Source organism: Camelina sativa, chromosome 20 (genome assembly GCF_030686135.1).
Source record: "Camelina sativa cultivar CO46 ecotype springtype chromosome 20, ASM3068613v1".
Classification (NCBI taxonomy): Eukaryota; Viridiplantae; Streptophyta; class Magnoliopsida; order Brassicales; family Brassicaceae; genus Camelina; species Camelina sativa.
Window position 1 is genome coordinate 12,560,896 of NC_141899.1, and position 14,981 is coordinate 12,575,876.

The window sequence follows — 14,981 nt, forward strand, 5'->3', positions numbered from 1 at the left end:
CTATGTATAACAACTGCATCTATCTCTGTTCAAGTGAATGGTGAGCTAGCGGGGTATTTTCAAAGCAATCGAGGACTAAGGCAAGGCTGTTCTCTATCTCCCTATTTGTTTGTTATTTAATTGTATGGATGTTTTGTCAAAGCTATTAGACTCCACCGCTGGAGCAGGCTGTTTTGGTTACCATCCACGGTGTCAAGCTCTTAATCTGACACACTTAAGCTTTGCTGATGATCTGATGGTACTATCTGATGGGAAGCCACGATCCATTGAGGGGATTGTGTCCATTTTTGATCAATTTGCTAAGATTTTGGGTCTCAAGATTAGTATGGAAAAATCGACAGTATATCTTGCGGGTGTGACTGCTGAAGACCGACAGTTAATAGAGAATCAGTTCGCTTTTGTGGTGGGAGAGCTGCCTGTTAGATACTTGGGTTTGCCTCTGCTCACTAAAGGCTTTACTACCGCTGATTACACCCCTCTCCTTGAACAGATACGCAAGCGTATTGACTCTTGGACGTCTCGATACCTCTCTTTTGCAGGCCGTTTTAATTTGGTCAGTTCGGTTTTATAGAGCGCCTGCAACTTCTAGTTAAGTGCTTTTCGATTACCTCGAGCTTGTCTTAGGGAAGTGGAAAAACCTTGCTCTGCTTATTTGTGGTCCGGGGCTGATTTAAATCCTAAAAAAGTTAAGTTGTCGTGGGACGTTGTGTGCAAGCCACGGCGGGAGGGAGGGCTTGGTCTTTGTAGCTTAAAGGAGGCGAACGATGTGTGTTGTCTTAAGTTGGTTTGGTGGATACTCTCCCGTGGCAACTCCTTATGGGTACAATGGGTGGATCGTTATTTATTAAAGGGGAGATCATTATGGTCGGTTAAAGAAAACACAGGAGTGGGCTCTTGGATTTGGAGGAAGATCCTGAAATATAGAGCGGTGGCTACAACTCTGTGTAAAGTGGAGGTGGGAAATGGATGGCTGACCTCTTTTTGGTTTGATACTTGGTCGTCTTTAGGCCGGTTAACAGATGTGGCAGGAGATAGGGGAGCTGTAGACTTGGGGATTGGGCGCATAATGACAGTAGCAGAGGCATGGTTGGTTAGGCGCACGCGGAGACCTTGTCTCCCACTCCTCCTCTCCATCGAGGATATATTACACTAGCAATACCGATGCAGACAGAGGAGGCTGATTTGTTTATGTGGAAAGGCAAGGCGGGTAACTTCAAAGCGGATTTTTCTACGGTAGACACTTAGAACCATATTCGTCGCACTTCTGCAGAGGTTTCCTGGTACCATGCGGTTTGGTTTCCTCATGCTACTCCGAAGTATACTTTGTACCTGGTTAGCAGTTCATGATAAGCTGGCGACAGGGGATCGAATGTTGCGGTGGAATATTGGAGCTACGGGAACCTGTGTGCTTTGTCAACAAAGTCTTGAAACCATGTCACATCTGTTCTTTGCCTGTAGGTTTACTTCAGAAGTGTGGAAAGCGACGGCTAAGGGGGTGTTTCGTACAGGATACACAACCGACTGGCACCAACTCCTCACCATCTTAGCAGACAATCACCTAGATCATTTGGACAGGTTTTTCACTCGCTACACCTTTCAACTAGCGGTATAAACCATCTGGCAGGAAGGAATGGAAGACGGCATGGTCAGCATCCAAATACCCCCGAGCAGTTAACCAAGTGGATTGATCGCCAGGTTCGAGATCAGCTTTTGGCAATTCAACGACAAGTGGATAGGCGGTTCGACAATGGGCTTCAGGCTTGGTTTCAAACTAGAATCTGAGACTAGTTTCTATCTTAATTTAATGTAAACTCTATAAATTTGTTCAAACAACCGATACACTAGTTGTAAAAACGCTATTTTTCTTTGCATGTAATTTAACATTAGATGCAAAAAAAAAATGTACCTTTTTTTGAATATTTTCATTTTTGCCATCTTTTACACAATTACACTATGTTAAATTAATTTTTAGATTTTTTTTTTTAGGTTTGGATTCCGAATTTACATTTAGGGTATAGTTTTTAAAGAATATGGTTTAGTATTTGGGGTTTAGGGTTTATAATTTTATCATTTTATATATTAAAAGATGTATTTTTGAAAATAAACACCATGAAAGGATATTTTTGAAAAGTGTCATAGAAAAAGGGGTATTTTTTAAAATCCCCATCAATTAATTACTTTTAATATGAGCTACAAATTTTTATGTATCTAATGATTATGTGGGTTTAGTATTAGGTGCATACATTTATATACATGCATCTATCTTACTTTATTTTTAGTGAATTGAATATTTACAAAAGATAATAAATCTAAATTTTGAGAAACAATGTATCAAAATTGAATGGATATCATTAAAAAAAAATTGCAATTCACTTTTCACATCTGGTTTCGTTTTTTACCCTTTTTTTTTTGTCCACCTTAGGTGGCAAACATAAAAGCTATAAGTGACAAAAGGCAAAAATATTAATTGAAAATAGACTAAAATTTTTAAAATTAAAGAAATAAACCATTCTGTTTATATTTTAGTGTTAAAAATTTAGCTTTAAGGGGTAGAGGTTTAGTATTTGTGATTTAAGAGTTACACTATTTAAAGATCTTATAATTCAATTTTTGAGTGACATAAGATATTAAGTTTTTAAGGTATAAAATTAAAGTTTAAAGATATAGTTTTATACTATTTGGTTAAGTTTTTTCTTTAAAATCTAGATAATTCTTAATTTTTGTATAAAACTTTGACTCTTTTGAAACTTACCCTTTTTAATTTGAGTGAAATAATTAGTTTGGCATAATTAATAAACCAAATACATATAATATAGAAAACGCTTTTATTAAGATATCTAGCATTTATTTTTCTCTGACCCAATTCAATGGACAATCAACAGTGGTTAAGTCATCTCCCCATAAATACCATACTTTACATCTTAAACCCCAATTCTCTTACAAAGCAACATAGAGAAACTACAAAGAAAAAAAATGGAGGCTAGAACGTTTACTCTCCCTTTCCTCATGATTTTCATATCTTCTCACTTTTCACTCTCAACTTCTAAAAGGATTTTAAACGATCCATATGGTTTCTCATCATCTGCGAGTTTGTCGAGCCTAAATGCGAAGATGCTCATCAATTCATTCAATCTAACCCCTATGTATGACGTCAATGTCATCCCAAAAGGTAGTCCCGACGCTCCAAGACTCTTTGAGAGCCAAATTGATTTTCCAGCGACACTTGGTGTCCAAAACGTTTCTGGGGGTCCTTCTGTCCAACAGTTTGGCCACTATGCTGGCTATTACAGCCTCCCTCATTCAAAATCAGCCAAGTAAAACCTTTAACCGATTCAAATAAGTCTTATTCGAATCATGTTTTGCTTACTAGTTAGTATAGATATGTACGCAACTGATTTTTTTTTCTTTGTTGTGTTTGCTTATTTTGGTTTCGCAGGATGTTCTATTTCTTCTTTGAGTCACGAAACAGCAGTACCGATCCGGTTGTGATCTGGTTATCAGGTGGACCGGGTTGCAGTAGCAGTGTTGCTATGTTCTATGAGAATGGTCCGTTCAAGATCTCTGATGATTTCTCTCTCTCTTGGAATGATTTTGGTTGGGACAAGGTTTGTCTGGTTTATTAAAATTTTTTTTTTCTTACACAAGAAACATGTTTATCTACGACAAAAAGATAAAAAATAAATTTCTTCTTAATATTGTTTTAATAGGTATCCAATTTAATCTACGTAGATCAGCCAGTTGGAACTGGTTTCTCTTACACATCGGACAAAAGCGATCTCCGGCATGACGAGGCTGGTGTAAGCAATGACCTTTACGATTTCTTACAGGTTCGATTGTTGTTGGTATTCCCATTTTGTTATAAGAATTTTTATTGAAATTGTAGTGACTTGGGTTGTATCTTTGAATTTTGGTAGGCTTTTTTCAAAGAGCATCCGAAATTTGCAAAGAATGATTTCTATATTACCGGTGAATCGTATGCTGGTCACTACATTCCGGCTTTCGCTTCACGTGTTCACAGTGGAAACAAAAAGAAGGAAGGAATTCCAATCAACCTTAAGGTTAGTAGTTGATGCATGAGGTTTCTAAGAAATTTAGAATTTTATTAATTTTGTATTTATTATTTTAATCGAGTTTTCCTTTCTATCTTTTTTTTTTTTTTTTTTTTTTTACATTAGGGTGTTGTTTTAATATTCAAACACATGTGAGGAATTAAATTAAAAATTATGGACTAATCTTGGTTTAAATCAGGGTTTTGCGATTGGTAATGGTCTAACCAATCCGGAAATCCAATATGCTGCGTATGGAGACTATGCACTGCAAATGAAATTGATTACTGAATCTGATTACGAGGGTATCAAACAAGACTACGTCGAGTGTCAAAGTCTCATCAAAAAATGCAGTAATTTCAATATATAGCTACTCTTCTAAATTTTGTTAGATATACTGTTCGAGTAAAAAGATTTTGATCTTTTATGAAAATATTTTACTTTTTCAATATCAGATCTTGATGGTGGTTTAGCTTGTAAATCTGCTTTCGAAGTTTGCGACATCATCTTAAATACGATATTAGCAGTAAAACCAGGCATAAGTGTAAGCATTAAAAACCTCAAAATGATTTTTCTTATATATATATATATATATATATATATATATATATATATATATATATATTATATTTCCTTTACATGATTTAACTTTTTTCTTTTTTGCAGTACTACGACGTGAGGAAGAAATGTGTTGGAAATCTGTGTTATGATTTTTCGAAGATGGAAACATTCTTGAACAAAGAAAACGTACGAAAAGCCTTAGGAGTTGGAAACATTGAATTTGTGTCGTGTAGTAGCACAGTTTATGATGCAATGACAAAGGATTGGATGATTAATCTTGAGGTCAAGATCCCAGATCTTGTCAATGATGGAATGAACCTACTAATTTATGCCGGAGAATATGATTTCATTTGCAATTGGCTTGGTGAGATCGATCAGAAATTTTGGTTTTTTTTTTTTTTAATATAAATTTTATGGTTTAGGAACTGACAATGGTTTTTCTCTAGGTTTATAGTTCAAAATTTTGTGTTATACTATCAATTCTGCTTCATAAATTTTGGTTTCTATATTTTTTTTTTATATATAAATTTTATGGTTTAGGAACTGATAATGGTTTTTCTCTAGGTTTTTTGATTGATCAGAAATTTTGGTCTCTATATTTTTTTTATATATAAATTTTATGGTTTAGGAACTGAGAATGGTTTTTCTCTGGGTTTATAGTTCAAAATTTTGTGTTATACTATCAATTCTGGTTCATAATGGTTTTACATTTTCATACTTTCCCAGTTTATTCTTGTTCAACCTAGTTCAATAAATTGATTGATTTTCTTGGTTATACAGGAAACTCTAGGTGGGTTGACCAGATGAATTGGTCAGGCCAAAAGGATTTCAAATCAGCAAAAAATGTACCATTCTTGGTAGATGGTAAAGAAACCGGTTTACTGAAAAATTACGGTCCTCTCACTTTTCTTAAGGTATATCAGAAAAACCAATGAAGTAAAAAAAAAACTTTTCTCCACAAAGGATTAGCTCAGACGAACCAATTATTTAGAAATCGACCAATGAAGTAAAATTAGTATTGATGTAACACAACTAAACTAGCCTTCATATATTTTTGAAGGTTCATGATGCTGGCCACATGGTTCCGATGGATCAGCCGAAGGCTTCTTTGCAAATGCTTATGTATTGGATGCAAGGAAAGCTTAGTAGTACTCCGAGAGTTCGTCCATGATTTTCATGTATAGAACATTTCATTTCAAAACAATGTGATCTAAGCTTTCATTCATAATAATGTCCTTGTATTTTCATGCTATTGATCTTAATGATTAATCTTGATTAGTTATTTTGGGATTGTTGCCATGATATTATATTTTTCATCCTTTGAACTTTTGTTGTCATATGCCCAAAAAAAGAAGAAAATATTTTTTTGTTGCAAGAAATCCAACGACTCCTCTCGTCACTAATGCTATAAGCCATCTTTACTTTCTCAGCCTCGCGAACAACTATTAACAACTATAACATCCAACCATTTCCTTATTTATCCCCATACACGAGTAGAGCTTTTTCAAGAGGGTTTATACAATTTAAAGCTTCTTCACGTCAAACATGAAAATTGACTATAAAGATTCGTATGTTGTTAACACCCATTTTTCACTAAGCTCGACCGTCTTTAATGTTAGATTAGGAAAAAAAAACACATATTCAATTTTGCATGTTTAGACTTATCTACTACTATCTATTGGTTTTACAAATTCCTTAATAACTAAAGTTTTCATGTGTTCAACATTGACATAGACCAATCACATATTAAAATTTGGCTCTATTTTCATGTTATTATAATGAATAATATGTTAGAGTATTTACATATTTTTAGAGATATTGATATGCTCAAATTAACATATCAAATTAATCTCTAGAGCTACTCTCTCAAATTAAGAGATCACTGTAGTACTTAGGGATCGAATTCCACAAGGACTCAAGTCTACACAATAAATTATAGAGTTTTATAATTAAGCTAAACAGATTAATTTGAATTGAAATAACAATGCAAAATATTAAATAAAACTGTTGTAACTTCAGAGAATCAAAAAGCTAGGTCTAGGGAATTTCTCAGGAAATTACAAAATATTAAATCAATCAATAAATTTGGATTCAAGCAATTAAAATCAGATCTAAAACTCTAAACTTTTTTGTAAAATAAATCAGTTCTTACTGCAAATATTATCTAAATTTAAAACCAGAAAATCCAAATCTCTTTGCAAAATTCAAGGTTAAAAATCAGCTTTGAAAACATGTTTAAATTGTTCACAAAATTACTAAATCAAATCTCTTTTTGAAAGAAGTAATTTTGCTCATCAAAAGGTTTTATCAGAAAAATCAATTATATTCTCACATCAATTTATTTTCCTAGGTTATTAATTCTAGATGGCCAATCAATAATTAATATGAAGAACAACCTATGATGAAGATCTAGAACATATAATGAATCCTAAATAAACAGATCTAATAAATCATAAAATCCCTGTGAAAAACCCTGAACCTAACAAGCATACTACTCAGACATCATTATAAGAACACAAATCAATAACCGAATAAATTGCATAAGAAAGAGAATAAAGAAGTAAGGGAGTTATGTTCTGAATCTTCTCTTAAGGAGTCTTGAATCTTCTCTCCAAAAGCTCTCTAAAATCTCTCAGGGTTTTCTCTCTCAAAAGTTGCAGGGAAAAATAAAGCTTAAGGGTTTCTCAAACCTAAAAATACTATATATATGTCTTAAAACACGTCCAGGGACTAATGATGCAAATATGGAAAATTTCATGCAACTTTTGTAAATCTTCCAAAACTTGGGTCTTGAGTAGGCAAACAGGGGTGTCAACCGACACTAAGGGTGGTGTCGATCGATACCAAGGGTGGTGTCGATCGATACCAAGGGTGGTGTCGATCGACACCATCACTTCTGATCGGCTCCAAGTTCTCTTCCTTAGCTGAATTGCTCCAAAATCCCTCTAGTTTCTCCATTTTGCTCCTTTCATGCCAAAATCCTATAAAACCTGAAAAGACTCACAAAGAACCTAAAACACACAAAGAAAGACTCTAAAGACTCCTAATATCATGGTTAAAAACCACAAAAACCATGATATATCAGATATATTGGTTGATAGATATTGATTATTTTACAATAAAAATAAAAATTATATAATTTGTTATATTTTTATTATAGGGTAACTTGCATAATTGCGCATGCAATGATACTTATTGGAAATTTGGAATTATAATGTAACGCCCCGACCATCATTTTGCATAGTGGGCCTTATGTCTACTTCCCGCCCAAAGGCCCACTTCGTTTAGTAGGCTCCACGTCAACTATCGGCTATGTGTCTACCCATATCCGACGGCCGGTTAGTTACGTCTTGAAGGCTTTAAAAACTTGTTTATCGAACCTAAAAATCATCACATGATCTTTTCCTTTGTTTTGTTCTCACTCGCATAGTTCCGACAATCACTTCTCGGAAGGTCACCAATCCTAAAACTACTGCACCTTAAGCGCGTTTAACTCTAAAATTCTCTCAAGACCCTTGACTGAAAAGATAAGTGTACTTTGGTGACATAGGTGGCCAAATTAATTCTTATAAACCCCTCCGAAAGTCTCTGAAACCAGGATGTCACAATTCACCCTCACTAACAGATCGCAACATCCACGTTGCCACCAAAACTGTCACCCCCGACGGTGTGAGCCCTCATGGCTCCACACTCGTATGGATTCGGCTCTGATACCACTTGTAACATTCCGACATCACCTTGCTTAGTGGGCCCTATATCCACTCTGGCCCATGGGCCCACCTCGCTTAGTAGCCCCACATCCACTCCCATCCCATGGATCCACTCATATCCAAAGGCCGGTTTGCTACGTCCGAAAGGCTTTACCAAAAATATAAGTGCCAAATCAATTCTTTTAAACTTCTCAGCAAGTCTCTGAAACTGGGGTGTCACATATACTAACAAAACACAATTAAACCATACATTGAAAATGCGAAAAATACCCAAAAAATATTTCTTTCTGGCACTAATGTTGAGCCTCAGTCCTAGTGATTAAATAAGGTGAGGATATGTCAAAAGTATGAAAGAAATAAGTCATTGTTGTTTAAAGTAACACAATTTTTTATACAAAAATAAATAATATATTAATAAAATATATCACAAGTTGGTTCTTCTTTAACAACCATATGATGTTGATAAGCTTCAGGATCGCTTACTTTGTTGTTATTCCCTCCATTTTGCTGTTATTCCCTCCATTCTTCTGGCTGGATGTTACGACATTCCTCATGGATCATTTGGTTTGCTTTGCATAATCTTTTGTTGTTCCTCGCGTTGTCTCTCTTAAATCTTTCATTGATGGTCTCATTCTTGTAATGAATCGATGATACATGTGCAGCAAACTTCTGTGAAGTTTCAAACACATTGTTACATTTGGGACATGTATATGGACCGTATTTCTTATATGGTAAACTATGTGTCCGCCCATCATATTCACAATTTTCTTCAGAATTAACACTTCCAAGATTTTCTTCAAAATATGTGGTAGACCTATATCGTTTCTTCAGTGGTTGATGATGGGGGACAAGTTGGTCATGGTAGCATTTTGGTGAACAAGAAAAGATATCTAACTGCGTTGGATAAACAAAAGTTTGATGTGGAAAAACAGTATTGAGAGGTGTTGGATTCAAGATATTATGTTGTTTGTACCAATAATTTGGAGGGTAAAATGAAGAATTGAAGATGTTGGGATTTATGGCACGATGATATTCATTTTGCACAGTACTTAGGTTATTGGTTGGAATAATATTGTAATACCTATTTATAGTAGTTTGAGTGACGGAGATTTGAGAAAGATGAGCATTATTTGGAACTCGAGTTATGAAAGGCATCCCGAAAGTAGAAACCATGTTTTCTCTCATCTCATAAGCCACATGTGAATTATTGAAATCGAAAGAAGATGGAGAGACATTTGAAGAAGAATATAAACCATGATGGTTTGTGTAGACAGAAGTAGCGAACATTGATTCAAAAGTTTAGACTCATAATTCCTAAAGTTGGAACTTGTTTTGATGGGAGAAAAACTATGAATGTTCATAGTATCGTCACCATAAGAGTTTAAACCATTTGAGATTATAGTCATTTTGAAAGTTGACAAGAGCATGTTTTATATTTTTACTGTGTCACCTATATATAGGTACATTCATAAATCAACAACATATATTTATTATAAAAGAAAAGGAGAAATTGAATAAGCAAGGAAAAATATCTTGTCCAGAAAATCAATTTTGGATTAAAGTAAATATTTTGATGCACATAATCTTTTGATATTCATTTTTTACTTTTAAAACAAAAAAAAACTTTATAAGTATGGTAATGTTTAGATAAAATTAAAAGGGATAGAACTTCTTTATATTATTTATGTAGTGATATGGCAATCCTTTTATATAGTTTCATGTCCTTTGAGCCATTTAATATTTATGAACTAATTTTATAGCAAATTACCATGAGAGCACAAGCTTTTTTTTCTATGTTATACACCTATTTTCTATGGCAGGAAATTCTTTTGCTTTAAATCACTAATTTTGGGTTACTGTAATAACACTACAAGAAAACACGCTCATTGCAACGGATCACTGCGACGGATATATGCCCTTGCAAATTTGCTATGTATTTGCGGGTAATTTGCTACGAAGACGAGAACCCTTGCAAATCCCTCGCAAATTTGCTAGATAAAAATCTCTCGCAAATTTGCGAGTGATTTGCGAGGAGAAAATACTCCCTCGCAAATCTATCGTAGATTTGGACGCATTAGCGAGTAGTCTTATCCGTAGCAAATTTGTGAGGAAGCGGCGAGGGATTTGTGAGGTCTTTAAGGGTTTAGGGTTTGAGTTTAGTTTTAAATCTGAAGTGAAGTTCTCAGTAAACATCAATAGACAAAAAACTTTTAAGATGTTGACATGTTTAAAGAAACTTTGACGTGAAGACACGATATATATATATGTCAAGATGTGATTTACTTTCATTATGATCATGAGACCGAGTGTTAAAGTTTTTTGACCAACAATTGCAATATAGAGTCTATAGTCCAGTAATCACCAACTATATGAACAATAAACTTTCCAAAACATAAGAAAAACATGAAACTAATAGAGATTGTATCACTAAGAAAATGAATTAGATGCAAAAGAATATATATATATATATATATATATATATATATTTGCGAGGGATATGCAACGGATTTCTGCGAGGAATATATTGGCATATGCTAGCTCCTAGCTAATCCTTCGCTAGCTCCTCACGGTTCCGTCGCAATTTGATCTTTTACAGGCAAATTAAAGAAGAGCATTACTAACCACATCAAGAGACAATAAACTTTGGAGATTAAGGAATATATTGGCATATGCTGAAAATTGCTAAGATGTTTAAAGAAAGTTGACGTGAAAAGACACATATATATATTAAATCAAGATGTGATGATACAAGCAATGAGCTTTTGCCATAAATAAAATCATTACTAACCAACATAAAGAGACAAGAAACTTTTGAGATGAAGGAATATATTGGCTTGTCAACATTTTGAGATGTTTAATGAAACTTTGACGTGGAGACACGGATCGAATATATATAAATGAAGATGCATCTAATGATAAACCAGGAGTGATTTACAATGTAGAGTCCATAGTCCATTAATCACTAACCATACGAACAAAGAGCTTTCCAAAACATAGGAACAAACATGAAAGAGAGATTGTATCACTTACTGAACCAGCTGAAAGAGAAAGTTGAACGAGCTGATTTCCATTGTGTATTTCTTGATATTTTGATTGAGTAGATTCTATTGAGAATAATGTACGGTCTAGTATATAATTCAGAAAATGAATCTGATTGAGTAATTGAGGATAATGTATTTTAAAAGAATGATTTATAAGCTTTCGAGGGATTTACGAGGGATTAGCGAGGTATATTGTATAGGGCCTCGCAAATCCATCGCAAAGTTGAGGTTTTTTTATTGGTCGGTTTTGTCGGTTGTTGCGACTGATTTGCGAGTTTCCTAATTACTCTGTCGCAATTTGCGAGGGATTTGCGATGAGTTCTCGTTAATCCCTCGCAAAATTGGGTGTTTTATTGGTCGGTTTTGTCGATTGTGCGACTGATTTGCGAGGTATTCTAGTTATTCCCTCGCAAATACTGCGAGGGATTCACGAGGCCTTAAAAAGTCTGTATATACAAGGCGATTGTTGGTTTGAGCTCGCTCAAACCCTAAATCTATTTCTGCGACTCAAATCCTAATTCTAGCTCTTCGATCTTCTTCTTCTCCGATGTATTCCCTAACCCTAGTCACCGTCTCTCTTCCTCCTCTCTTTGCCGTCTCTCTTCCTCCTCTCTTCACTGTCTCTCTCGCCGTCCCTCTTCGTCCTCTCTTCACTGTCTCTTCGTCGTCTCTTTTGCCAGCATAGATCTAAAAGGTACTCCCTCCGTTTCAAAATGTAGGATGTTTTAACTAAAGCACGCAGATTAAGAAGTTTTTACTTTTAACAAGTTCAACCAATTAGAAACAATACTGCATAATATAAAATACTAAACTAATATAAAATTTGCATAAAAACTTGAAAACATCCTATATTATGAAACAAAAAATTCTCTAAAACATCTTATATTTTGAAACGGAGGGAGTAAACCCTGAGCATGGAAGTTTAACAAAGCTAGATCCGTGTCGACCTTCAGGAACTCTCTGGTAAGAATCCGAATCATTCCTCATTCAAGTTGTATTTTGAATCCGAATTGAGCTTGTTGCATGTTGAAATCTGATAGTTGCATGTTGAATCTAAAGCATTCCTCATTCAAATTGTATTTTGTTTGATAGTTTATTCAGTTAGGAGTATGATTGAAATCTGATAGTTGCATCTTGAATCCGAATCATTCCTCATTCAAGTTGTATTTTGTTTGTTAGTTTCTTCAGTTAGGAGTATGATAGTTGCATGTTGAAATATGATAGTTGCATCTTGAATCCAAATCATTCCTCACTCAAGTTGTATTTTGTTTGGAGGTTTGACCAATATTTCTCTGTTTCGGCTACTGTACAAAGAATCTTTGAAAGAGATTACAAAGAGCCTCATGCCAATTGGATACAGACGCCGACTGTAGTGGTAGACCGTTGGTATGAATATTTTGCGGTAAGTCAAATCTGTTTTGCTACTATACAATATGTTTTGTTTGTCGTTTTTAAACATATACTAGTTAACTTTTTTTTTTTGGAAGCAAACATATAATTGGGACCGTTCCATAAACGATAGAGTTAGGAAGGAGTTTGAAGACAAGCTTAAGGACAGGATGTGTGATCAAGTGTTTAGGTGGAAGTTAAAGTGGAAACTAAAGGGTGATGAGGCAAAGCCACGGTGGATTGATCCTCAAGTATGGGTTGGTCTTGTTAAATATTTGCTCAAATCAGAAGTCAAGAGTACCAACAGCCATAATGCTCGTTATCATGATCCTAATGGCACCGACATTTATAAGCACCGCTTAGGCCAAACCTCTTTTAAAGCTCGTGCTCGAAAACATGTAAGTGTTTGGCTTTCTTTTCAGCAGCATTGACCTTATGGACAATCAATAAGTGACTAATCATCTCTATGTTTCTCTTTTTCAGTTTGAGATAACTGGTGAGTTAACTCCTGAATTTGTACGCATCCTAGAAGAGACTCATCGAAATCCTGATGGGTCATTTACGGATGGAAAGTCTGAGTCTCTCTTCAATGAGGTGTTGTCCAAGATTCAAGAGTTGGAATCTTAGCTTTGCACATGTGATAATGGAGAGAGCACTGCTTCTGGTGGGGTGCCCATTCATATCAAAAACAAAATTTAGACATCGGTAATACTTGTCTATTTTAAATACTTTGAATTTCTTGTCGATGCAAAAATTATCTGTTCAAGTGGTGTATAATTAGTTGTCTTTTTCTTTCTTTGAGTTTTGTGTTTGTCTTTCTTTGATTTCCATGGAACTTACAAGTTCATTGTTGTATTGTTGTTTTGTTATTTGGTTGCTCCGAAGAAGAAAAATATGATTTTTGGGGTTGGTTCTTTACAGTTTGAAGCATCCTCTAGCAGTAGCAGTCCACCGCCTATGTCTCCGGCTAATGATCTGGTTATTTTGGCTCATAAGCTAGCTTTCGCTGAGGAATGTATTCAAACTCAGGTGACACAAATCTAACAAAGTGCAGAGAGAATGCATAGCTATGATGCATACTTTGAGTACCTCGCTGAAAATGATCCCGACTTTGCTCCTGAGTTTGGGCACCCGACAACCAACCCACAAAGCAGAAACCAAGAAGTCGAACCAGAGAGCAACACCGGTGAAACAGTAGCTGGAAGCCACACAGGGACCAGAAACGTGACCTCTCTCTCTCTCTCAATCATTTTAAAAACTCTTTTTTTTTATCGGATGTCCCCGAAGGGACAAACACTATTTGTTAACATATTTTTTGTTTTGTAATATTTGAATTTTATTTTAATCTGAATTTTATTTTTCAATGCGATTATATTTTATTATTTTCGAACTAATTTTAAACGGTACAATGTAAATTAAACACAATTATATGATACGGAATCGAAACATGCAGATTTAAACGGACGTTGCAAAGCAGTCGTAAATGTTGCGACGGATGTACTACGTCGTGGCTTGCAATGATTTTGCTATGAATGGGCTCACTCGCAAATTGCTTGAGATTTGCGAGTAAAATTATCTCTACCAATATGCGTGAGATTTGCGAGGAATACACTCCATCGCAAATTGCGTCGGATTTGCGACCAAAATTTTTCCTCGCAAATTTTGCGAGAGATTTGGGGGTGTTGGTCGATTTGCGAGACTCGATTTGCGAGGAATCGTAGAGTCTCGCAAATCTCTAGCGATTGTCCATTTGCGAGGCACTTGCGATGAATTCCTCCATCGCAAATCGATTATTTTCTTGTAGTGTAATAATAACAACTCAATCAGGCTAAGACGTAAAGTTTTTCAAACAAAAAAAACACCAATTAATATAAAATTTCTTATTGTTTTCCTGGTAAAAGTAGTACTAAATCAATCATTGTAAGCATATTTTTATATTTCTAATATTTGAGGTATTAACCCACTCATAGAAAGTATTTGCATTATTTTGGTATGGTATATTTACATGTAATCTTAAAGTGTGTTTTAAAATTAATCTAATTAGATTTGAGGTTCCCTTTTCAGTATGATTTATGTTTTAGAATTTTATATAGATTTATGGTTATTATTTTTGATAAAATATAACATATGAGATTAATACACCAATCTGTAGTGATTTGTTTCATATAACAAATTAGAAAAATTGGGGGAAATAATTATGAGAGTAAATTGTGATTACATTAAAAATACTATTT

The 14,981-nt window shown here is 34.7% G+C and overlaps 2 protein-coding genes across 2 annotated transcripts; one reads left to right on the forward strand and one right to left on the reverse strand.

The window, feature by feature from the left end:
* Positions 1 to 2,764: 2,764 nt before the first annotated feature.
* On the forward strand, positions 2,765 to 5,889 carry LOC104770648 (serine carboxypeptidase-like 47). Its single transcript, XM_010495104.2, has 9 exons — positions 2,765 to 3,314; positions 3,437 to 3,605; positions 3,708 to 3,827; positions 3,915 to 4,058; positions 4,249 to 4,399; positions 4,502 to 4,590; positions 4,713 to 4,971; positions 5,388 to 5,521; positions 5,668 to 5,889. The coding sequence occupies exons 1-9, from the start codon at positions 2,974 to 2,976 to the stop codon at positions 5,776 to 5,778; spliced, it is 1,518 nt and encodes a 505-aa protein (XP_010493406.2). The 5' UTR covers positions 2,765 to 2,973; the 3' UTR covers positions 5,779 to 5,889.
* Positions 5,890 to 8,772: 2,883 nt separating this feature from the next.
* LOC104772482 (uncharacterized) lies at positions 8,773 to 9,706 on the reverse strand. Its single transcript, XM_019242265.2, has one exon. The coding sequence runs from the start codon at positions 9,602 to 9,604 to the stop codon at positions 8,828 to 8,830; it is 777 nt and encodes a 258-aa protein (XP_019097810.1). The 5' UTR covers positions 9,605 to 9,706; the 3' UTR covers positions 8,773 to 8,827.
* Positions 9,707 to 14,981: the final 5,275 nt, after the last annotated feature.

Coding starts and splice junctions, on each gene's coding strand:
- LOC104770648 (XM_010495104.2), top strand. CDS start 2,974: ATGGAGGCTAGAACGTTTACTCTCCCTTTCCTCATGATTTTCATATCT. Junction 3,606..3,707: donor ATGATTTTGGTTGGGACAAG/GTTTGTCTGGTT, acceptor TTGTTTTAATAG/GTATCCAATTTAATCTACGT. Junction 5,522..5,667: donor GTCCTCTCACTTTTCTTAAG/GTATATCAGAAA, acceptor ATATTTTTGAAG/GTTCATGATGCTGGCCACAT.
- LOC104772482 (XM_019242265.2), bottom strand. CDS start 9,604: ATGTTCGCTACTTCTGTCTACACAAACCATCATGGTTTATATTCTTCT.